The sequence below is a fragment of the Pteronotus mesoamericanus genome, unplaced genomic scaffold (genome assembly GCF_021234165.1).
Source record: "Pteronotus mesoamericanus isolate MK-2021 breed Mesoamerican mustached bat unplaced genomic scaffold, CSHL_Meso_final contig_246, whole genome shotgun sequence".
Lineage (NCBI taxonomy): Eukaryota > Metazoa > Chordata > Mammalia > Chiroptera > Mormoopidae > Pteronotus > Pteronotus mesoamericanus.
Window position 1 is genome coordinate 8,736,642 of NW_026555104.1, and position 24,215 is coordinate 8,760,856.

The 24,215-nt window shown below is 35.5% G+C and overlaps 2 protein-coding genes across 3 annotated transcripts in view; one reads left to right on the top strand and one right to left on the bottom strand.

Annotated features, from left to right (window-relative positions):
* The window catches only part of CRLF3 (cytokine receptor like factor 3), a 31,795-nt gene extending 23,974 nt beyond the window's left edge, over positions 1-7,821 (top strand). Inside the window, exons 7-8 of the mRNA XM_054573155.1 lie at positions 5,902-6,014; positions 7,016-7,821. Coding sequence (XP_054429130.1) covers positions 5,902-6,014; positions 7,016-7,272 — 370 coding nt within the window. The 3' untranslated portion in view covers positions 7,273-7,821. The remainder of the gene's footprint in view (positions 1-5,901; positions 6,015-7,015) is intronic.
* An 8,606-nt stretch (positions 7,822-16,427) lies between these two features.
* Positions 16,428-24,215, bottom strand: part of SUZ12 (SUZ12 polycomb repressive complex 2 subunit) — a 40,204-nt gene continuing 32,416 nt past the window's right edge. For both annotated transcript variants that reach the window (XM_054573157.1, XM_054573156.1), the window contains 7 exons: positions 23,971-24,148; positions 22,484-22,575; positions 22,146-22,289; positions 21,381-21,538; positions 20,857-21,055; positions 20,319-20,398; positions 16,428-18,664 (listed from right to left, as the gene is read on the bottom strand). In XM_054573157.1, the coding sequence (XP_054429132.1) occupies positions 18,319-18,664; positions 20,319-20,398; positions 20,857-21,055; positions 21,381-21,538; positions 22,146-22,289; positions 22,484-22,575; positions 23,971-24,148 (1,197 nt within the window). In that variant the 3' untranslated portion in view covers positions 16,428-18,318. The remainder of the gene's footprint in view (positions 18,665-20,318; positions 20,399-20,856; positions 21,056-21,380; positions 21,539-22,145; positions 22,290-22,483; positions 22,576-23,970; positions 24,149-24,215) is intronic.

Sequence of the window (24,215 nt, forward strand, 5' to 3'; positions counted from 1 at the left end):
GGAGAATAACAGTGAGAGGACCCACAAGTGATTTTTCAACAAAACTACGAGATACAGAAAACTTATATTCCAAATTAGAGGCCAGTACTTCCTAAGCCACAGCTAGGCAGGAAATCCATTCAGGAAATCATGAGTTTGCTGAGGAAAAACAATGCTGAATGTGGAGGGGCCAATGTCAGAAATCTCCAAATACTCAGTCCCAGAATGAGAAGGCTTCCCACCCCCAAGCCTACAATCAGGGCCTATAATCTAGGACAACACAGTGCTCGAGTGTTCTGCTTGAGGAAACAGAAGAGTGGGAAAATGCCCTGAGGAGTCTAGAGTGCATCATCTTAGAAAGGAAGAACTATGTCTGTTGGTGACAGTGGTCTGTGAAGCAGCCTTTTGAGAAATCAGGGGGGCTCGGTTGTGGCAACAGAAACTCTTGAACCAGATGAGGTTTTGAGTGTTAAAGGAGACATGGCTTCACAGGGGAGCCATGTTATAAGGCAGCACCTTCTTACAGCCATGGGGGGCAGGCATCGAGCTGTAAATCTGAAAGTTACCCTGGTCTCCCACCGACCTCCTTACATCCCTCCCACTACGACAAGGAAACCCAATTAATTAATACAAATAATGCAAAATGGAGGCTTGTAGTTCTAGACAATGATAGCATAAGAGGAAAACATTAAAAAGAGAAGTGAATCTTTCCTACAGTTGATGAAAACACAACGGTAAAAATATTACCACAAATGAGGAATAAACTGTATTCAGCATTCTCATATTAATTTAAAAAAGGTTAATGAGTTGGCCAACCCAAAAGTTAAGAGCACAGTCTTCCAAAAGATTGCCCTCCCTTCAGATGCCACCTGCAAGGTCAGGGTCTCCAGGGCCCACCCTCACTTCTAACACTACATGGATGGCTTCAAATCTCTGGGAGTCCCACAACCACCCTCGGGTTCTGTAATTCACTGAAATAACTCACAGAACTTAGGAAAGCACTCCATTTCTCATGACAGTTTTATTACAGTAGCAAGAGGCTACAAATCAGAGCCCACCAAAGGGAGAGATGCAGAGGGGAAGGTCTCAAACATGAAGCGTTCCTTGTACCCAGGGATGCATAGCCCTCTAGCATGACAGTACATAAAGAGCATTGGAACCAAGGCTACTCACTCAACTTTGGTGTCCAGAATTTTTAGTGGGGATCTTTTTATGGAGGCATGGTTGCTTAAATCATTCCCTGTTTGACTCACTGTTCACCTTGCGTGCCTTCCCGGGGGATTGGGCTGATATTGTGTAGCTCGAAGTCTCAAACCTCTAATCACATTACAGGTCTTTCTGGGGTTACCTGCTTCCATTCTGAATCAGATTGTTCGCATCCACTATCTAGGGGCCCACTGGAGCGCCTCATTAGCATAAAGCATCAGTCTGGTCTGGGGGCCCACTGTGAATAACAAAGATACTCCTATCACTTGGGAAATTCTGGTGGTTTAGAGGTTACTTCCCAGGATCCAGACAGGCCAAATTCTTCATTGCACAATAATGTAACAAATACCTGCTATTCTCTATTCAGAATTAATAATTTTGTAGAGAAACAAAATATTAGAAATGTTAGGGATAAAATTCAAGTATCTTGTGTTCCTCATATCTTCCCAACATACATATTTATCCATATAGTATTTTGTGTTTTTAAAATCTTATAAAACATAATTTCAGACTTAGAAAAATTGCAAGAATAGTACAAAGATTTCTCAAAACCCTTCACCGAGATTCCCCAATACTATATTTGCTTCATTTTCTCTTTACTTTTTTCCCCCAAATCATTTTCAGTATTTCATAAAAACAGATTATCAAAATCAGAAAATTAACATTGATATGATACTATTTTCTATCCTGTAGACCTTTTCAGATTTAATTGTTCCAATTAATGTTTTTTATAGAAAAAATAATCTTTGATTATTTGATATAATCAGTTGTCATGTCTCTTTTTAAAAAAAAATATTAATTTTTAGAGAGAAGGATATGGAGGGAGAAATAGAGGGAGAGAAACATCAATGGTATGCAAGAGAGACATCGGTTGCCTCTTGTCACCCCCAACCAGGGACCTGGCCTGCAACCCACGCATGTCCCCTGACTGGGAATCGAACTACTGACCTTTCAGTTTACAAGCTGGCACTCAATCCACTCAGCCACACTAGCCATGGCTTTTTAGTCTGGAACTAAACCTGGAACAGTTTCTCCATTTCTCTTACCTTTTATGATATTGACAACTTTGAAGAGTACAGGCCAATTTTTTTATAGAATATCCCTCAATTTGAGTTTGTTTAATGTTTCCTAATAATTGGATTCAGGTTATGCATTTTTGGCAGAAATATCATAGAAGTACTATTGTGTTTTTTTCAGTGCACTTAATTCTTTAGGATAGATACCCAGAAGTGAAATTGCCAAATCATGTGGTAGTTCTATTTTTAATTTTATGAGGAACCCTCATACCGTTTTACATAGCAGCTGCACCATTTTAAATTCCCATCAACTGTGCAGTACTTTGTTTAGGATTTTTGCATCTTTAGTCATCAAAGTTATTGACCTCTAGTTTTCTTTTCTTGTGTCTTTTTCTGATTTTGATTTCAGGATACTATGAAGCCACTTGGACCTGGCCTTTGTGTGTGTGTGTGTGTTTTTTGGAGGTTCCTGATTATTGATTTAATGTACTATTTAGTTATAAGTCTATTCAGGTTTTCTCTTTCTTTTTTTAAAAAATATTTTTATTTATTGATTGGTGTTAGAGAGGGAGAGAGATAGAAACATTGATTTGTTGTTTCATTTATTTATGCATCCATTGGCTGTTTCTTATATGTGCTCTGACCAGCGATTGAACCTGTGTCCTTGGTGCATTGGGTTGATGCTCTAACCCACTGAGCTACTTGTCCAGGCAGGTTTCTCTTTTTTTACTGTTAGTATTGGTAGGTTATATTCATAGGAATTTATCCTTGATTTTCTAGATTATTCAATTTTGGTGTATATCGTTCATAGGAGTCTCATAATCCTTTTAATTTCTGTGCAATCAGTTGCAATGACTCCTCTTTGATTTCTGACTTTATTTGCATTTTTTTCTTTTTCTTACTTAATCCACTAAAAGTTTGTCAATTTTCTTGACAAAAACCAACTCTTACTTTTGTTGATTATTTTCTATTCTTTATTCCTTTCTGCTGCTAACTTTGGGCTTAGTTTGTTCTTTTTCATTCCTTGAGATGTATAGTCAAGGGTTTTGGTTTTTCTTATTTTGGCAGGGGAAGGGGGTTTAGATCACTTTTTTTAATGGATAAAATTTTATTTTTTCAGTCATTTTTTTATATTTCAATTACAGTTGACATACAATATTATATTAGCTTCAGGTGTACACCCCAGTGAATAGACATTATAAAATCAAGTTATCGTCCTGATAAATTTCATTTCTCTTGACATCATACATAGTTATTCTCTATGCTGTACTTTACATCCCCATGACTATTCTGTAACTACCAGTTTGTACTTAATACTGTCACCTTTTTCACGTATCTTCCCAACACCTCTCACATCTGGCAGCCATTAGCATGTTCTCTGTATCTAAGAGTCTGTTTCTGTTCTGCTTGTTCAATTATTTTGATTTTTAGATTCAATTGTTGATAGATATGTATTTATTGCCATTTTATTGTTCACATTTGATCTTCATCTCCTCTTCCTCTTCCCTCTCCTCCTTCCTCTCCTCCTTGATCCTTTAGCATTTCATGTAATATTGGTTTGGTAGTAATGAATTCCTTTAGCTTCTTCTTGTCTGGGAAACTTTATCTGTTCTTCAATTCTAAATGATAGGTTTGCTGGGTAGAGTAATCTTGGTTGAAGGTTCTTGCTTTTCATCATTTTGAGTATTTCTTGCCAGTCCGTCTGGATTGCAAAGTTTATATTGAGAAATCAGCTGACAGTCTTATGGGAGCTCCCTTGTAGGTAACTGACTGCATTTAAGATTCTCTCTTTGTCTTTAACCTTTTATATTTTAATTATGTTGTGTTTTGGTGTGGGTTTATCTTGTTTGGGACTCTGCACTTCATGGTCTTGTATGTCTATTTCTTTCACCACGTAAGGGAAGTTTTCTGTCATTATTTTTTTTAATAGTTTTTCAATTTCTTGCTCTCTCTCTTCTCTTTCCGGCACCCTCATGAGGTGAATGTTGGTATGCTTGAAGTTGTCCTAGAGGCTCCTTACACTGTCTTCATATTTTTCGATTCTTTTTGCTGTTCTGATTGGGTGTTTTTTGCTTCCTCATATTCCAAATCACTGATTTGATTCTTAGTGTGACCTGCTCTGCTGTTGATTTGCTGTAAATAATTCTTTATTTCAGTTAGTGTATTCTTCGTTTTCTTCATTTCTGACTGTTCTTTGTTTTTTGTCTTTTTTTTAAATACTGCTGCGGTCCTCACTAAGTTCCTTGAGCATCCTTATAATCATTGTTTTGAACTCTATATCTGGTAGTTTGCTTGCCTCTATTCATTAAGTTCTTTTTTTTGGAGATTTCTCCTGTTCTTTCATTTGAGACCTGTGTATTCATCTCTGCATTTTGGCTGCTTCCCTATGTTTGTTTCTGTGTACTAGATGGAGCTGGTACATCTCCTGGCCTTGGTAGAGCGGCCTTGTATAGTAGGTGTCCTTTTGGGCCTAGGGTGCTGCTTCCCCAGTCACCTGAGCCAGGTGCTCCAGATGTGCCCCTGTGTAAGCTGTATGCACTATTCTGTTGTAGTTGAGCCTTGACTGCTGTTGGCATTACTGGGAGAGATTGGCCCCCGGGTCAGTCAGCTGTGAGGACCAGGTGTGACTATAGTGGAGGAGCTGCTGTGCAGGAGTCAACCCTATATGTACCAGGACTTGCTTCAGTGGGGCTTTGGCGCTCACCAAGTCCGTCGCTTGGGTGTGCCACTGGTGGAGGTGATAGGGTTGTAATCAGGCGTGGTCTGAAGCTGTCCACCAGGCGTACTGACTCTGGGACCTCCTGCTAGGTATGAAGTCAGGCACTGTTTGTGCCCTGTCTGGGGCCACCTGGCACAAGCTACAGAGCAGTCCGCAGATAGCTGCTACTTGTGTTGGCCTTGGAGGTGCTTGGGAGAGGCCAAGCTGTGAACCAAGGCTGGCGCCACTAGTGCTGGGCCTGGGGACATTTAACAAGACATTTAACAAGAGGTACTACGGGATACAAAGAGGCCAGATGTTGCTTGCTTGAGAGATTTTAGAAAAGTCCGGAGTATGAGGCAAGACAGGCCCAGACATGTCGAAAATGTTGCATATCTTCTTCCACCTTCAATATTAAGATGGCTACACAGCCCTGTCTGTTGTGGCTCAGTGGACTGAGCTCTGGTCCATGAACTGAAAGGTCACTGGTTTGATTCCCAGTCAGGGCACATGCCAGGCCAGTTCCCCAGTTGGAGGCATGTGAGAAGCAACCGGTTGATGTTTCTCTCACACATCAATGCTTCTCCCCCTTTCTTTCTCCTCTCCTCTCTATCTAAAAAATAAATAAAATATTTTCAAAATGTATAAATAAAAATAAAATGGCGGCACAAAAATTCACCAATTTTGATAAGTTTTCTTTTTAATGCACCCTGATATGACAGCTGTCACAATACAGTTTTAACAAAATTGTTTCAAATGAAGCTAAAGACAACTAAGCACTACCAGAGCCATCATACGGAAGAAACCAAACTGACTTTTTGGCCAACCCAATAGATAAATACAAAAGTTTTAGGACAGTGCCTGGAATTTAGGAAATGCAGGATTATTGTTAGCTATTATTAAGAACAGTTATGATGAAATTCCTATTATTTTTATGCTGAATAACTTATATATCATGTTAAAAAAAAAAAAGATTGAACGCTCTTCCTACCTCATTTGCAGAGTTGAAACTGTGGGACAACCAGACAGAAGAGATAGTATAGGCGTGTGTGCAGAAAAGCAGAATGGATATGACTCTCTACAGCGGGACCAAGCAGTATGCATTAGTACAAATGGTAAGAAATAACTGCATTCCCTTTGAAATATAGGAATCACTATAGTAAGAAATAAATTTGTCCCAATATCACACATTTATAGCAGGAGGTGAGAAGCTAGGGGTCTTAATGATATATCTGTATGGCTGTTGTGTACCAGCATTGTTCTATACCCTTTATAAATAATAAAGTACTTAACCTTTTAACAACTTTTTGAAGTGGAGAGTAGTAGTATTTCCATTTTATGGGTGATGAAAACTGAGCCACAGAAAGGTTAAGTAACCAGAGGTGGGTGGGCTGGGATTTGCTTCAGGGAGCCACCTCTGCATTCTGTGTGCAGAGGTCATTTAAATTCAATGTAGATTTGGGAACTAGGGAGAGTTTACTTAATTTGTTATATTTCTCTAGGTTGTTTGGTTCCTTCATGGAAATTACACTTTCAAAAGTCATGTTAAGACATGTTAATATTTTGTGTGGGTCAAACAGTATAGGTAGAACAAGATCCTTGTTTGTTCCACGTGAAACAATCTTGCTATTCCACAGGTTATAAATTTACTGTGGAGTCAAATTCCCTTTGATGCCATCCATATGGGAAATTCATAGCCTCTGTTCATTTTTTTTTTTTTTTTTTTTTTAGCAACCAATGAATGCATCAATAAGTGGAACAACAAATCAATGTCCCCAATCAATAAATAAGAATTTTTTAAAAAGGAAAGTCTAATTTTCAAGTTCTGGTGAAAATGTGGCACAACCAGTCTTCGCTATGTACCCGGCCACAGTCCATAGGCTCTGTGCTAAGGGAGCAGAACCCTTGACCAGAGCTCTAAAATGTTATTACAGCTTTAACTTTTTCTTTCTGTCATGAGGATGAGGGTTAATTAAATGCATTATCTTTGACCAGTTGGCACTCCAAAATGTTTTATTTATCTGAATTAGGAAATTAGCTGCATTACCAATAATATAGAGTCTATTTCAGTTAGTTATAGCTCACATGTAAATGACTTTTTACCTTAACATTCTAGGTGCAGTTTTTGTAAATGGAAAAGAAATGACTAATCAGCTGCCTGCCGTTACCACTGGGTCTACTGTCACATTTGACATTGAAGCTGTGACTCTAGGAACCACCAATAATAATGAAGGCGGAAACTTCAAGCTTCGAGTAACTATTAGCTCAAATAACAGAGAAGTGGTTTTTGATTGGTTACTTGATCAATCTTGTGGCTCTCTTTACTTTGGATGCTCATTTTTCTATCCTGGATGGAAAGTATTAGTTTTCTAAATTTTTGGATAATTGGCTTTGGTTTACAGGATTTTAAGGTAGCTGCTCTCAGCCTAATTTAGTTGTAATTGATAAAAAATGAAAACAACTGTTAGATTCACCTCTCAATTAAGCCATTGGAAATGGAAATGGTTTATTGGATTATTTTGGAATATTTTAGCAATAAGGGACTTGCATATTGTGGACAAAATCATAATGCAGTCATTTTTATTTTTAGCATAGTGTTCATTAAAATATCACATCACAATAAAAATCAAATTGGCTTTTAAAATATGAGGAGATAAAGTCCTATACCCTCCACTTTACTTTGTAAAGTTGGCTTTAGAACAGAAAAACTAATGTAACATTATTTTCTTAAATCTCCATCTTTTAAGGACCCAAGGCCATGTAAGACTTTAGTATAAAACAACAGGAATAGGCCAGGTAGAAGCCCAAGTTCTGTAATATATGTTCATTTGTTTGCTCTCCACATGAGTGGTGAGTATGTTCTTTATATTCAGGTATTTGTAAGTGGTATTGAATTTTATCTTATGTTCAGTATTAAAGCCCCAAAAGCATGGTAATTTCTGCCTTTTTTTTTTGGTAATTATAGCAAATGTCTACAATAGGCAAAATGTTTTCTTTTGTTCTTTTCTTTCAGTTTGATTCATGATAGGCTAGTGGATTTCTACAGGGTAAAGCTACTTGTGGAAGTAGTATGCACAGCAGTGTTAGCCATTTCACATGTATGTAATATGTACAGGTGCAGATCCAGCTGCAATGATATACAAATAACTATTTTTAGGGCATGAGCTGCAGTATTGTCAGTTTTATAAATGGTCTTTTAGTGGACCAAACGAACATAGGGTAAATACTTGACCTATTTTTGAAAACAAATTTGTGTAAAATATTTATTTGAAGGACTTACTTAGTATGTAAAAATGATTATCCTAACTTGCTATATACCAACCTACAGGTTTTTTTAATGTGAATTCTTTTTTATTTTTAACAGAAAAGTAGAAAAGCAAGTTCGATATTTTTGTAAAATAATTTATTTGGGGATTCAAATCCCCTGTTAGACAATCATGACCTGTTTCACTTGCCTTTTTATGTATAAGTCATCTTTCATTGAAGAAGATGTGCTAGAATGTAGATGCCTGGTAAAGCTGTCTGAAACAAAATTAAAAATGAAAAGCTAAATGTGTGTATTTTTTTCTTCCATGGTACTTGATGAATCTCATTTTATTCTTTACTTTTAAATAGAAGAAAAAAAGAGTTTCCTGCAGCTCCAGTCATTTAAATTCAGATAGCATTGTAACTTGTGAAAAGTTACTTATGTTCTGTGTATAAGCTTACTTATATTGATATTCTTTGATATTTACTAAGTTCCTGACACATAACATGGGCATAATAAATGTTTGATTGAAAGAATGTAGATGAGCTTTCTCCAGAATGTCATCTCATTGCTTTCACTCAGCAAATATTTACTAAACATGTTTATTTCTTCTCCTCCATTGAAGAATGACATCTTAAATTTATACCTATAGAATCTGCTTATTTCATAGAAGTGACTTAAGCCTAACTTACTGTTAGACAGGTGTGGACTTTAATATTTTGAATTCTGAAAAAATTTTAATATTGATAGTTTTTCTTGTACTTGGAACAGAAGATTTTGTTAAACATCAACTCATTCTGTTTAAATAGATAAAGGAACCTAGATTCCAAATCAGTGTGCTTGGAGGGACAAGAGAGTTTGGGTGATGATAATGATGATAAGAACTGACATTTATTGAACCCCTGCCATGTGCCAAGCACGATGCTAAATATTCAAAGTGCATTCATTATCCCATTTAATCCACATATCATACTTGTTATACTGTCATTACTATTATTTCTACCTTACAGATGAGAAAATTTAGGCTCAAAAGATATTTGTCTAATGTCATGACTACTAACTAGTCTAGTTAGTACTGTAGCCCCAACCTATTCATTCCGGAGCCATTAAGGAGCTCTTAACCATTATGCTCCTGGGAGTAGTGGGCACTAAGGGGAAAAGCCAGATGTAGGTAACAACCAACTTTGGGATAAATGGTGAAAAACTGCAAGAGTAGCACTGGGGAAGGACAGGTCAAATTTACCTGAAGATCTCAGGGAGTAAAAGAGATCTTAAAAAATGAGTAGAAGTTTAATAAACTCAGAACTGGCATTTGAAACAGAAGGGAGAGAATTTGCAGCCATGGTGGGGGTGAGAACCGTGTGCGTTAGGGCACCCCCGCCCCCCAGTATTGTGGAGGAGGTGGCGTGGGAGGATCCAGCGAGGGCCTGAGTGGTGCAGAGACATGGCGTGTTTTCTAGTTTTGAAACTGCAAGCTGGTTTCCGGTAAGGGGCTGTACCATTCGTACATTCCTCCTAGCAATGTGTTCTTCGAATCTTCCCCAGTATTGGTTGTCAATTTTTTATTTAGCTTTTCTGATAAATATGTGGTCATATCTCATTGTGGTTTTAATTTGCATTTCTCTAATGGCTAATGACGTGGAACATCTTTTCATATGTTTAATTTGCCATCAGTAAGTCCACTTCAGTAAACTCTTACCCATTTTGTAATTGGATTGTTTATTTACTATTTTTAATAGTTCTTTATGTATTCGAGATACCAGTGCCTTGTTGGGTATGTGGTTTGCACTTATCTGTAGCTTGTCTTTTCATCCATTACCAGGGTCTTTCCCAGAGCAAGAGTTTCTAATTTTGATGAAGTTCAACTTACTAATTTTTTCTTTTAAAGATTGGGTTTTTGTCAAGTGTAAAGATTAGGTTTCTGTCTAGCTCTAGGTCCCAAGGATTTTCTGTTTTTTCCTAAAAGTTTTATGGTTTAACATATTACATTTAAGTCTGATACATTTTGATTTAATTTTTGTATAAGGTATAAGACTCCTTCTGAAGACTCTTACGGTTCATTTGGGAAAATGTCTGTTCGTGTGGATGTCCATTTACTCCAGTACCATTTGTCGCAAAGACTAGCTTTCCTCCATTGAATCGCTTTTGCACCTTTGTCAAAATGAGTTGCACATACTTGTGTGAGTCTGTTTCTGGGTTTTCTGTTATGTTCCATTAATCTGTGGGTCTGTCTCTCCGCCAGTACCACACAGTCTAATTACTGAGCTATTTAATATTTTAAAATCAGGTAGACCTGCCTCCTCTCTTGCTCATCTTTTTCAAAATTGTTTTAGCTATTCCAGTTCCATTGTCTTTTCATGAAGATTTTGGAGTAATTTTTTATCTACAAAAAAATTTGCTGGAGTTTTGATAGAATATTGTGTTAAACCTGTATATCAGTAAAAAGTTTGTCTCTTTACTATGTTGAGTTTTCCAATTCATGAACACAGTATGTTCCTCCTGTTTAGATCTTTAATTTTTTAAAAAAGAGTTTATTGCCCTGGCTGGTCTGGCTCAGTGAATTGAGTGCTGGCCTGCGAACCAAAGTGTCACTGGTGGGATTCCCAGCCAGGGCACATGCCTGCGCTGTGTGCCAGGTCCCCAGTAGGGAGTGCACCAGAAGCAACCACACATTGGTGTTTCTCTCCCTTTCTTTCTCCCTCCTTTCCCCTCTTTCTAAAAATAATAAATAATAAAATAAATAACATTTTATGTCTCTCTAAAATTATTTTTAGAGAGAGGGAAGGGAGGGAGAAGGAGAGGGAGAGAAACATTGATTGGTTGCCTCTCCCACGCCCCCTACTGAGGACTGAGCCTGCAACTCAGGCTTGTGCCCCGACTGACAATGGAACTGGTGACCTTTTGGATTACAGCCCAGTGCTCAGTCCACTGAGCCACACCAGCCAGGGCTAGAGGTTTGATTTCTTTCATCAGCATTTTATAGTTTCCAACAAACAAGTTTTGCACATATTTTGTTATGTTGACACCTAAGTTTCTTTTTTAATGATTGTAAAGGGCATTGTATTTTTAATTTTGGTTTCCACATGCTCACTCCTAATATAGTGAATTAATCTTTGTATGCTTATTTTGTATCCTGCCAATTTGATTAACTCAGCCTCTTGAGATTTCCTCTCTGATCCAAGGATTTTCTAGAAATGTTTTTAGTTTCTGAGTGTATTTGGAAGTTTTCCTGTTATCATTCTGTTTATTTCTACTTTGATTATATTGTGGTTGGAGAACACACTCTGTTTGATTTCCGTTTTTTTAAATGTGTGAGGTTTATTGTCATGCCCTCGGAAATGGTCAGACTTGATGTATGTTCTTTGGGTACTTGAAAGGATGTATTCTGCTGTTAACTTTCTTTCTTTTTTAATTTTATTTATTGATTTTGAGAGGGAGGGAGAGAGAGACATCAATTTTTTTTTCTTGAGAGAGCTATATCAAAGTCTACAGTTAACAGTTGTGAATTTGTCTCTTTTTCCTTTAATCAGTTTTGAGTCAGCTTTTGTAGCTCTTTTGTTTTATGACTACACACTTGGGATTTCTGTACATTCTTAGTGGATTGACCATATCATGATGTTCCTCTGTGTGTCTCTGGTAATTTTCTTGGCTTCACAGTATAGTTTATCTAATATTTATATAGTCCCTCCTGCTTTCCTGTTTGCATGATATACATTTTTATATCCTTTTATTTTTAACTTATCTGTATCATATTTGGAGTTTTTTGTAGACATCATATAGTTTGGTCATGGTTTTATTGTTTTTTGATTTATTCACTCAATCTCTGTGTTTTATTTGGTTCTATTTAGACCATTTACATATAATGTTTTTGAGGTATTAGGACTTAACTCGGCCATTTTTATTATTTTGTTTTCTGTTCTCCCTGGTTTTCATTTCTCTGTTTTCCTTTTTATGCATTCTTGTAGTTACTTGAACATATTTTAGAATTCCCTTTTGATTTATCTATAGTGTTTTTAAGAATTTCTCTTTGTGTAACTTCTTTAGTAGTTCTAGGTATTAATATGTATGTATGTGTAATGTACACAGTTTCCATGTACATGTATACATTGTGTATATACATTAATACATTTGTATTATATATTACATATTTAAGTTGTGTGTGTGTACTGTGTGGCTCTCGCATTCAAAATGACTGAGCAAGTAGAGCAACAACTCTGCATAAATTTTGCATTAAGCTTGAACATTCCTCCGTGGAAACTGTTCAGGTGATTCAGAAGGCCACAGCGATGGGCAGCTGGTGATTGGCCGCTTCATCACGATAATGTGCATGCTTTTGCATCACGTCTCATGCAGAGTTGCTTTTTTGAAAAATGTAATCTTTATTGTATTCCCTCCTCCCCCCATTATCATGTAGTCCCCTTATACCCCTTTCCCCTCTTGTGCAGTGTTTTGGCCAAACATCAAATCACCCAGGTGACTCATCCCCTCTACAGCCCAGATTTGCTGTCCTGTGACTTCTGGCTTTTCCCAAAACTAAAATTACCTTTGAAATGGAAGAGATTTCAGACCCTCGAGGGGGCAGCTGATGGCAGTTGGAAGAACTGTGTGAGGTCCCAAGGTGGAAGGGGACTGAGGTGCCATTGTCCTATGTATGTTGTTTCTTGTATCTTCTTCAATAAATGCCTCTATTTTTCCAATACATGGCTGGACAGACCTCGTATATCTATCTGTATATATATCTTTTCAGCGTACTGGTATCGTGATTTTACCAGTTCAAGTGAAATACAGAACCCTTACGTTGCTTTCTTCTTCTCCCATTTACAACATAATTTTCATTATTAAGTATTTTCTCCACATAGATTTAGAACCACATCAGACAGTGTTATAACTTTTGCTTTAACCATAAAATATAGAAAACTGAAGAGATGGAAAGCCTATTTACCTGTTTTCTGCTTACCATGTTATTTCTTTGTTTATCATGTCCCAGTAGTTCTTTTTGTATCATTTCCTTTCTGTTTAGATAACTTCCTTTCGCTCTTCTTTTAGGATAAGTTTGCTAGTGTAAAGTTTTCTCAGTTTTCTTTCATCTGATAATGTCTTGATTTCCTCTTCTTTCCTGGAGGATATTTTCACTGAATATGGTATTCTGGGTTGACAATTCTTTTCTTTCAATACTTGAAAAATATTCTACTTCTCATGGTTTCTGGTAAGAAAAAAATCTTCTGTCATTCTAATTGATAGAGTCATTTTTCTTTGGTTGCTTTCACTGTATATGTTTTTTGTCTTCGGTTTTTAGATGGTTAATGTTGTATCTTTACATAGATTTCTTTGGGGCTATGTGTTTGTTTTCCTAAGCTTCTTCAATCCTTAATTTTATGTCTCTGGCCAAATTTGGGGAGGTTACAGCCATTATTTTAAGTCCTACCCTTTTCTTTTTTCCTCTCTCTGGGACTCCAGTAACAAAATTGACATCTTTTGTTTAGTCCCACTGATTCCTTAGGTTTTTGGGGTTTTTTCTGTTTTCTCTGTGTTGTTCAGATTAGGTTATTTCTGTTGTTTTTACAGTTCACTGGTTCATTTCTCTGTAACCTCCATTGTACTTATTGGTCCTATGAACTTTTTTTAAACTTACTTTTGTTGTATTTTTCAATTCTAAAATGTCCATGTGGCTTTTCTTTAAATGTTCTATTTCTCTGCTAAGATTTTCTGTATTCTAATTTGCTTGAGGCATTTTCCCATGTTTTAAGTGTGTATTCATAATTACTTATTGAAACATTGTTATCATGGTTGCTGTGATGGTTAGTCTTATGTTTCTGCTTGACTGGGCTAAGTGATGTTCAGGTAGGTAAACATTTTAATGGGTATGTCTGTGAGGATGTTTCTGGAAGAGACTAGCATTTGAATCGATAGACTGAGTAAAGCAGATGCCCTCCTCAACATGGGTGAGCACCATCCAATTTCCTGAGGGCCTGAATAGGACAAAAAGGCAAAGGTTGAATTCACTCTCTGCCTCACTAGCGAGCTGGGACACGGATCTTCTACCTTTGGCACTCCTGGTTTTAGGGCCTTCAGATCTGGACTGGAATCTACACCATTGGCTTTCCTCGGTTCCCACCTTGAAGGAAGATCATGAGGTTTCTCAGCCTCCGCAATTCTGTATTGTTTTTCTGCAGAAAACTAGTAACAGCTGCTTTAAAATCTTTGTCAGCCTAGTGTTGGTATCTGTTGTCTTCTTTCAGTTGCAGATCTTAATGGCTCTTGCTGTGACAAGTGTTTTTCTATTGAAATGTGGACATTTTTGTGTTGAGACTCTGGATCTTATTTACATCTTCTGTTTCAGCTGGCTTTTTGGCACTACTCTAGTGGAAGACGGAGGGGAGGAGCACTGCCTCATTACTTCCAAATGGAGGTAATAGAAGTGTGGTTTCCACTCAGCCTCCACTGACAGCCAAGAGGAGACTTAATACTGCTGCACTGGTATGGGAATTCTGGTTCCCTGTATTCTCTCCACTGACACTGCACTGGGGTCGCCCCAGCACTTTGGGCCATGGTCTGACTCTCCACCGGAGAGAGGGAGAGGAACCTCATTACTGCTAGTGGGGATGAAGTCCAGGGTCCTGTCACCACAGTGGGTAGGGGTCCTCACCATTGCCTGGTGGGGTAAAAGTTCTGTCTCCCTACTTAGCCTCTAAGATAAATTCCTAAAGATGGAGTTGTTTGGGCAAAGATGAAATTCATTATCATTTTAATAGAAAGTACTGGATTGCCCTCTGTAGAGGTTGTACCAATTTATTGTCCCATCAAAAACATTTAAAGGATTCATCAGTTTATTACATTCATATATTTAAAAGTGTTTTTACTTTTGTTTCATTCCCTTTAGTACTTTTAAAAATTTTTAAAAATTTTTCAGTTACCACCAGAAACATCTTGAGTGCCTATTTCCCCATTCCTTGCCAGATGTTACTAGCAAACTTTCTGTAGCAAGCTGAATCCATCCCTGTTCTTGATCTTACTCCTTTTGTTGGGTAACTTTTATCTTGGGTCTTGTTTCTTCCTGTCAGTATGCAATTATACTCAACCTTCTGACTCTCCTCCAAATCTTCCCCTGTCTTCCTCTTGGTGTGGCCCCATTTTTCATACTTTGTAATAAATTTCTCCAGCTCAATTTTCACTTAATAAGCTCATTAATCCTGTTTTCTATGACTTAACTCCCTTGAAATTGCCATTTTAATTTTGTTACGGGATTCCTTTTTGAAACTCCTCTTGGCCTCATTCCTCTATTTAGTGCATGTTCATCCCTCTGTATTGCAACTACCATTCAACAATTACTTCTTGAGCACCTTAAGACAGGCAGTGTTTTACAACATTCTAGTGATTCTACCTATGCAGATTCTCTTCCTCCCAAATTCTTTTACCTGTCGCTCACCTAAAATACAAATTGATTTGTGGTATCTGTGCAGTCAATCTCTAAATACTTCTGCCTGAAATCCAGACCTTTACTGGCACATAAAGCCTCATCATGTCGCCAAATATCTGAGCACCAGTTAAGACCACTGGTACTAAAGTCAGTGAGATGGACTTAGCAGTCTAATGAGGAGTAAAGTACCTAAACGCACATAGTGAGCTCTGGAAAAAGAGGGGCAATCAGCTCAATACACAAAAACCTGTACAGACAAAATGCTGTTGCTAGTAAATAAAGCAAGACCAGCTGAATTGTGAACTCTTCTGTCAAGTTTTCCCCAACTCTTAACTTCTACAACTACTGACCCTCATGGCATGTAGTGTAGCATTTTATTACACAGCATCGCCTTATAGCTATTTTGTATTCCTCTCTATCTGAGCTTTTGGAAAGCCAAGATACTCTTTTCCATTAAAAAAGACATGAAAAAAAATGATTCACAACCAAAAATGGGTAGCTGTCAATACTGACATAAGTACTACTATAAAGAATGTAATATACTTAATTTGAAATTGATGTTACTAAAACTGAAAGCAGGTTTCATATTATGCTTTTTCCTTAATTTCTTCTCCCCTTTAGCATAAACAAAAGACATTTATTTCTTACAGTTTTGGAAGCTGGGAAGTCCTTTCTTAATTTATTACTCTGACTGATGGGTGTACTTCTGGATCCTTACTATCCTAAACAAGCCAAAGTTTTAGTGCACACATTAACAATGCATAAAATAAACACAAAATAGAACACAACTTTTTATATTATTGAACTTTATGTACAAAATCATTTGATTGCAAATAAACATTTAATGTAAAAACAAACGTTCTTTTAAACTGATTTTTTTTACATCTACTGTACCATTCAAATGCTTTATCATCTTACATGATTTCTTCAAAATCTCTTATCAAGGGTACATATAGAAAAGCATTTTTTTTTTATAAATAGAAACAAAGGGATTTTCCAGCTTTTATTATAAGATGGCATAAAAAGTTTACTCAACAGAAGTAATTTCATTACTATTTGGGGGAGGGAATCACCAACTTTTTGTGCAAACAATGCTAGCCTTCTTTTAAGCATTAAGAGCATAACTGCTTAAGAAATGACATAAGCAATAATCCTACACCTACATCTCCCCTAAAATAATCTATTTTTTTTTTTTTACATATGTGCACAGCTTTAGCAAATTAAAGCCCGAGAGAAATGCTCAACATCCACTATCCAGAGGCATGATCAGAGTTTACTGTAACATTATTTGGAGAGCTTACCAATCAAGGAGTCTGTAATGAAAGCTGCAGTTTCCCTCTTTCCTATATTTTTAACACAAAATCAGTAACTAAGAATTTAATACTGGATGACAAATCACATCCACACTATTAAATAGCCTCACAGTTAAACACATCTTAAAGATCAATCAAATCAGTATTTACACTTTATAAATTTCTGAAGACACCATTAGAAAGCTTATATATCCCTTCATTAAACAAAATAGGGAACTGCATCTGATGGTGATGGAATGAAATAAAAAAATTAAAAATACCTGTATTTACAGCAGCATTGTTCCTTTATAAATAAAGAATATGAAAATGCAATTATCTTTAAGGATAATAAAATATTGAGGTGATGTTACTCAACCACAGTGCTTGTTGGATAAAAATCTATTGGTGTTTGTTAATGTGCCAGTAGTGAAACCACTTTCTGTTGGAGAAAATCCAACTGCAAATATGTGCATAAAACACATATAACACAGGGAAAATTATTCAAAACAATTCAAGTCAGCTCATCTGTATTGAATATTCTAATTGTGAAAACATGTTACAAAGACATCCTTGCAAAGAAAAAAATGTTACAACATTTTCTGGTTTGTTTTTATAGAACATTTCTTCCTTCGAATGTGGCATCTTAAAAATCTCAAATTTGTTCTTCCCTTGGTTTACAATCCTGATGTGGACAATTTAATTTTCCATATGATTACCTAACTCAGGGGGTTGGGGGGGGCAGCAAAACATTCAAGTTTAAAAAACATACTGGGTGAGCAATGCACTAAAATTATCCACATAAAAACAAATGGTAAGTAATCTTATAAACCAACATGACATTTCACTGTTGAATGTGAAAAGTTAACATCTCAAACAGGCATAAGATGAAGAAGTGCTATTTTAAAATTGTAAAATAAACATATGCAATGCAAAATATCTTGTGTGTTGTAATTTTTCATTTTAAATTGATTAATGATTTCAAAATCAAGGATCAAGTTTTGATTGCAAGTGGTAATGCAACATGTCACAAAATTCTTCAATTTTTAAAAAAGGATATCACATTTCAATTTTCCCTTCCCATGGAAATGTCTCACAATTACAAAATAGGAAAACAGCCAATCACAAATGCAAAAAACATTAAAATTTAAATATATGAAATTTCTATATTCTCAGTTTATTTCATAAGACAATTACTGAAGTTAAAAATACTTTCTTGGAAGTATTGCTTTTCATGCTCAAACAAAAGAATGTTTTAATGACTTCAATAAAACTGATACACATGTAACGATGCATAATGAAGTGAAGTAGAACCCTGATACAAATATCCTTGTTGAAATCATTTACTTCATCTAACAATGCCTGTTTGGAATCTATGATTAAAAAACAAAAACCAAACTATCCTAGAGGCTGAACTCCCTAGAATGCAGTTTCAGTGTTTGTCCATAACACAGGGTTAGGCCTTTTCAGAGTTTCTGTTTTTTGCTCTGTTTTGAAACCCCTGAGACACCATCTGTTTCCAAAGCTTTCTCTTTTGAGTTAATTTCACTAAATCCATTTGCTGTCCCATTTTGTTCTTCAGTGATTTCTTCATTTGCAGGGGAAGCAGATTCTCCTTTTTCTAATTTTTGCTGCATTTCACGGAGCTTGGTAACAGCTTTATCTATTGACATTATGCTAATAAGATTAAAGTCATGCATGCTGACTAGATGAAGCATGAAGTTTCGACATAAATTCTTCTTAATTATTTTCTGTCCATAGTTTTCTACAAACAGCATACAGGCGTGATTCATTTGATTGTCAGCAATAAACCTATTTAATAAAAACAACACAAAATATCAATAGTGATACAAAGCATTTTTGTCAAATGGAACAGTGATAACCATTATAGAACAGTAAGACTATCCATATCTAGTGATGATTTAGCAAAAAGTAAAACTATAGTGAAAGTGAGATTCAATAACCTGAATGAGCTTACCATTTTAAAAATTTAGATACAATATAACCAGCACTTAATTAAATAGATGTCATTTCTGTTTTCCCTAATTACATGGCAGTATTAAAAGTATAAAATATTTCTCCTGCCAGCACCACTTTTATTAACTCTATACACACACTATCCCCTTTATTCTCTCCCTTGATTTTGACATACTTTCCTATTTCAGAAGCACTGTTTCTACATTTTCAGTTCATGGTAAACCTCCGAAAAAATGAAGATGTCACAACAAATAACAAATGAGATAACAGCGTGGTTGTGTTGATGGAAGGTGAATTGGGGACATGTACAATGAATAAAATTTAAGAGAACCAAATAGAAGAATGGCTGCTCAGTTACCCACTGGAACAGAGTACAACAGAGTCCATAAAGCCTGCCTATAGATATTTTAAATATCTGAATAGCTTACCCAACTATTCACCACTTTATTATGCTGGTATATAAGGAACCCCAAGAGTTGCACTAAAACATTTAGATCAAAGAATTACAACAAAACTCAATAAAATAATGTGACTAAAATTTATCTTGAAACTAGCATATCAGGAGAAAAGGAAAAACATTCAACCGAAGCTTCTGCATACATACTTGACTTCTAACTTATTTCCCCTAATTGGGGACCAGCCAAGTATTTCTGTAAAAAGCTACATAGTAAATATTTAATGCTATGCAAGCCATATGTGTGATCTGCCATCCTCCTCCTCTTTCTTTTTGAGGACCCACTAAACATGTGAAAACTATACTTAGGGGAAGGCAGTACGTGTATACAAAAAAAGGCTATGGGCCATGCACCCAAACATCTTATGTACCCAAGAGTTAAGAAACAGAAGTGTCCCCTCCCGTTTATTTCACTTATCTATAAATGAAAAAACTTTGGCTGCTGGTGCTATAGAAGAAACCCTTAAATGAGGATCTAATAATAATGAAGGTAGAGAAGAAAATGTGTATTAACAGGAAAATAGTTCACACAAGGAAGGAGGCAGATCTGCAGGAAAAACAATGCTTTGGAACATACTGTAGCCACAAAGGCATGAGAAATAAGGATTGTTTTACCTTGCCTCCTATGAAATGGCAATAAATCAGAAAAGCTAGTTACATTTTATTCTGAATAATTAAGCAATTTTTAAAAACTATGGTAATAACTGTGATAAGTAATTTGCAGGATTTCCAGGAATAAAGCACTTGGCATTTTATTTTTGTATTCCCTGGCAATAAAATCAATGAAAATTAAAAAATTGAGACATATTGAAAATAAAAATCTGCTGTTAGAGCTTGCACCTTCTTTATACATTCTCTGAGCATCACCATTTTTCTCTATGCAATTATAATACTTTGGATTAGGATAAGATTTAGGACATTGTATCTAAATAAATGGAATTGTATGTAAGATTCTAACAGATGTAGATTTATAGAATGTGAGGAAGCAAATAGGATATAAAGGAAATGGAACATTTAAATTTAGAAATACCCTACCCATGCTTCATGACATGGAGATTCCATAGTTTCATCACTTCTTTCTCTCCTTCATTAACATCAGAAAATTCCTCAATTTGCTAAAAATAAAAAAATGTTTAAAAAGGAAGAAAAAGAAAAACACCTATTAAATGCAGAATAAATAATTGGTATTTCTAAGAAAAAATTGTGAGAATGTAAAAAACAGATTTTTTTGTAACTAAAAATACAACTTTATATAGCAAAGTGGCAACATTTCTTAAAAACAACTTCTATTTAAGCAGTAATTTTAAAAAGGAATTCCTAAGTTATCAACTAGTTACCTATAAATAATATGAACACATTATTAAATCACAAGAAGAAAATATGTATTTCCTTTACTTGATAACTCTTTAAATGACATAATTATAAATTGTGGATTCCTGAATGCCTTCATTTAGAAAAGGTTCCTTTATACTAAGTCAAAAGTTTAATTCATATTATTAAACAATAGTTTTCAAACAAAGTAACTTAATCATAAAATTAAAAATCATTGTCAAAATAAAAAAAAAATAATTACTGTAATGGTTTTTTCTCTTAGCCATTCAGGATCCTTTTCGTCTTCACTATCTACTTCCATTTCTTGTGGACGGAGAGGTAAACAAGTATCACTATGGAAATACAGACGATTGTGTCCGCTACTGTATGTTCGTTGCTGTTCTACTTCTCCATCTTCGGATTCAAGAAATTCAGACATGCTTGCTTTTGTTCGTTTTGGCCTAATGAAAAGAAATGTTGATGTAATATTAAGTGATAGGGATAGGGCTCCTTATATTTCACACCAAACAGATTACATTCCTTTCTTACAGGTTTGTACCTAGATCTACTAGGAGACTTCTTTAATACTCCCACCCACTGCAGCAGTAGTGATATTAACATTTCAAACAAGAAAAAGCTGTGAGGAGGAAGGAAACTGTAGAAGCAGGAGCTAGGGCTATAAAGCAGTATAGTACCCAGAGACTTAGCTAATGCTTCCCTCTGTTCCTCTACCATCATCAATAAAAGCCAGAGAATAAACTTTTGTTCTATGACCTTTTTACCTACCTGCACACAAGAATGTGTGTGATAGGTGTTCTCTTTACTGGTCCATTGCGACTAAAAGCAAATCCAGGTTGCCGATGAATATCCTGAGGATTTCCTGCATAGGAGCCATCGTAACACTCATTGATAGAAACATCTATCCTAGCACCTTTTGGATGATACTGTAATAAAAATGGCAAGGAGTTTAGGAAAAGAAAATTATTAATTATCCTATCCTAAATACCCATCACTCCAATTTATTTAATTGAAAAAGTGCATGTGGTTCTTTTTTTCACCCTTTCTCATAATTATTAGTATTTGATTTTGTTTACAGGCTCGTGCTCAATTCCTGGAGCCACATCCAGGACTTTTTATTAGTATTTGAAAAAAGGCATAAAGTACATGTGCAAGGTGAAACTTATAATTTTTAATGTTCTGTAAACTAAAATTAACCAGACGTATACCAGCATGGTAAACAGAAGTCAGGGAACCTTGAGTCAAAAAGATCTATGTTAAAATCCTGGCTATGTCATTTATTGGCTTGATAATATTTTATAAATTCTCTTGTCTGAACAAGAAGAGAGAAATTACCACTTAATTACAAAAGTTTGTGTGAGAATTATCTGAGTCAATAAGGTGCACTATATGTAAACTGAATCACTCATTGTAATTCACACAAAATAGCAAACCATCAAATGCAGAAATTTAGGTATTCTGTACAAAATACAATTTTTCAAAGACAGATTGTCTTATAATATATGAAATATTAATAAAAAATAAGTTACTTACAACATAATTGAAGATAAATCTGCTATGACAGAGTTTAAGATGCTTGAGTAAACTATAAAGTTTGCGGCAGTTCAGAGTGCACCAAGGGCAATGCAGGTCATCTCGTGCTTCAGTTTGTTGTCTTGTATTGTTGTTATAAAGGAACTTTAAAATAGAACAAACAAACAAAATCAAAGCTCCAACTTACACATCTCAAAATATTTTTTTCAACATCACCTTTAAAAACAGTTAAAAGAAAAATCAGAGACTTTCTTTTTATTTAAATATTGAAAACATTTTAGATGTAACATGCAAACCAAAAGCATTTCATGACTTATAAAAGGGTCAGCTATGTTTACCTGATAAAATATTCTTAATTTTTGTCGGTTTTCATTTGAAGTATCTTTTTCTTTTCTCGTTTGTAGATCTGTAGTCAATGATTCTTTAACAGCTGAAAATACATACTTTTATATTTAATTCAAATAATTGCTTCTAAATGAAGTAATATATTTTGTGAAAATAATTAGACATTAAAGGTATCACGGAATTCTACTTGTGGCATTTAATACAGTTTTTGTTCTCACCCTCAAGGGAACAATCCCCCTTAATCAACATTCCTAATCATACACACTTCAGTCTTTATTGGCAGGAGCCATACTTTCCTTTAAAAACCACCTCATGTCCTGAATCATTATAAAAATAACCCCAAGTAAATATATGCAGTCACCATAATATTTTAAGCACTGTGAGGTAAGGTGAGTGGACATTCACTAAGTAGTGGCTTAATAGAAATTAAGTAAAAAACGATTGTATTATCATTCCAAATACAAGAGATAATCACAATGAAGTATTTTGGTATATTTATTTACAGACTTAAAATGTTTTTATTTTCCCCAACATAACTATTTTATATGTACAATCTTGTATACAACTTTTTTTCTCAGTTTCTTTGAAATTCTCTTCACCTATTTGGCTGGCCAGAGAGTATTCTGAGAAGTATCCAGACAACAATTTACTTGAGAAATCCTTTTCTCTGACACAGGCCATTTTTAATATCTTTTTAACCTGACTCTTATAATGACTTGCACACAATTAATGTACATAAGTGGTCAATGTCAAAAGACAGCTCTCTTAAGTCATCTGTCTTCTTTACACAGACCTGGATATTCTGAGGTCAAGGAGAGTGTTTCTATTAGGCAGATACAAAATGACAGATCAGTGCAACCTGGGCCTTAACTCAGCAGAGCTAACTCCATTTGTAAACATTTTCTCTCTTAAAAAACTACTCAAAATTTAACTTCACAAAAATCCAGGTTGTGATGATCCTCTTCCAGCTCTATTATAAAAGCACTCTGTAATACTGAATTTAGTTCTACGATATATACAAAGTTTTACATGAATTATAAAAAGCATATAATCCCGAAGCTCTATCAAGGTGCAATTTCAAAATCTAAAAAGCTCTGAAAACCAACAGTTAACTCATGAATTTGAGGCAAATTTATTAAGTGGGAAAATTTGTTCTAAGTTGGCATAGGCTATCTACAAGACCTCATCTGGATGTGTCATATATATATGACATATATACTATATAGTGTATCATGCTTCTAAAATTAAAAAAAAAAAATCCCAGACACATCTGACATAAAGGTTTTAGCTAAAGGTCTGTTGATCTGTGCTATTACACAAAACTTTGTGTTATAAAGAACCCTAATTAACCATGGCTCATAATTTGTCTAATGTCAAATATTTCCCAAAAAAAAATTTTTGGAGCAAGAGACAAACGAATTAATCTAAAGCCTAAGCCTGAACTCTGCAAAGCATTATTCTTACAGCAATGTTTTCTTACCAATTGTTTGAGTAGGTTTAACTGAACCAGGCTTGTTTTCTTGATGGAGACTCTCTGAATTTCTAGTGGCAAGAGGCTTGGCAATAGGAGCTGTAGATTTATCATTGGTCTCTCCTGTCCAACGAAGAGTGAACTGTAACGTAGGTCCCTGAGAAAATGTTTCAAATGGAGGCAGCCTCTAAAAAAGAAAAAAAAACATGAAAAGAGTGAAGAAGATTCTGTATAATGAACTCAGAAACACTGTA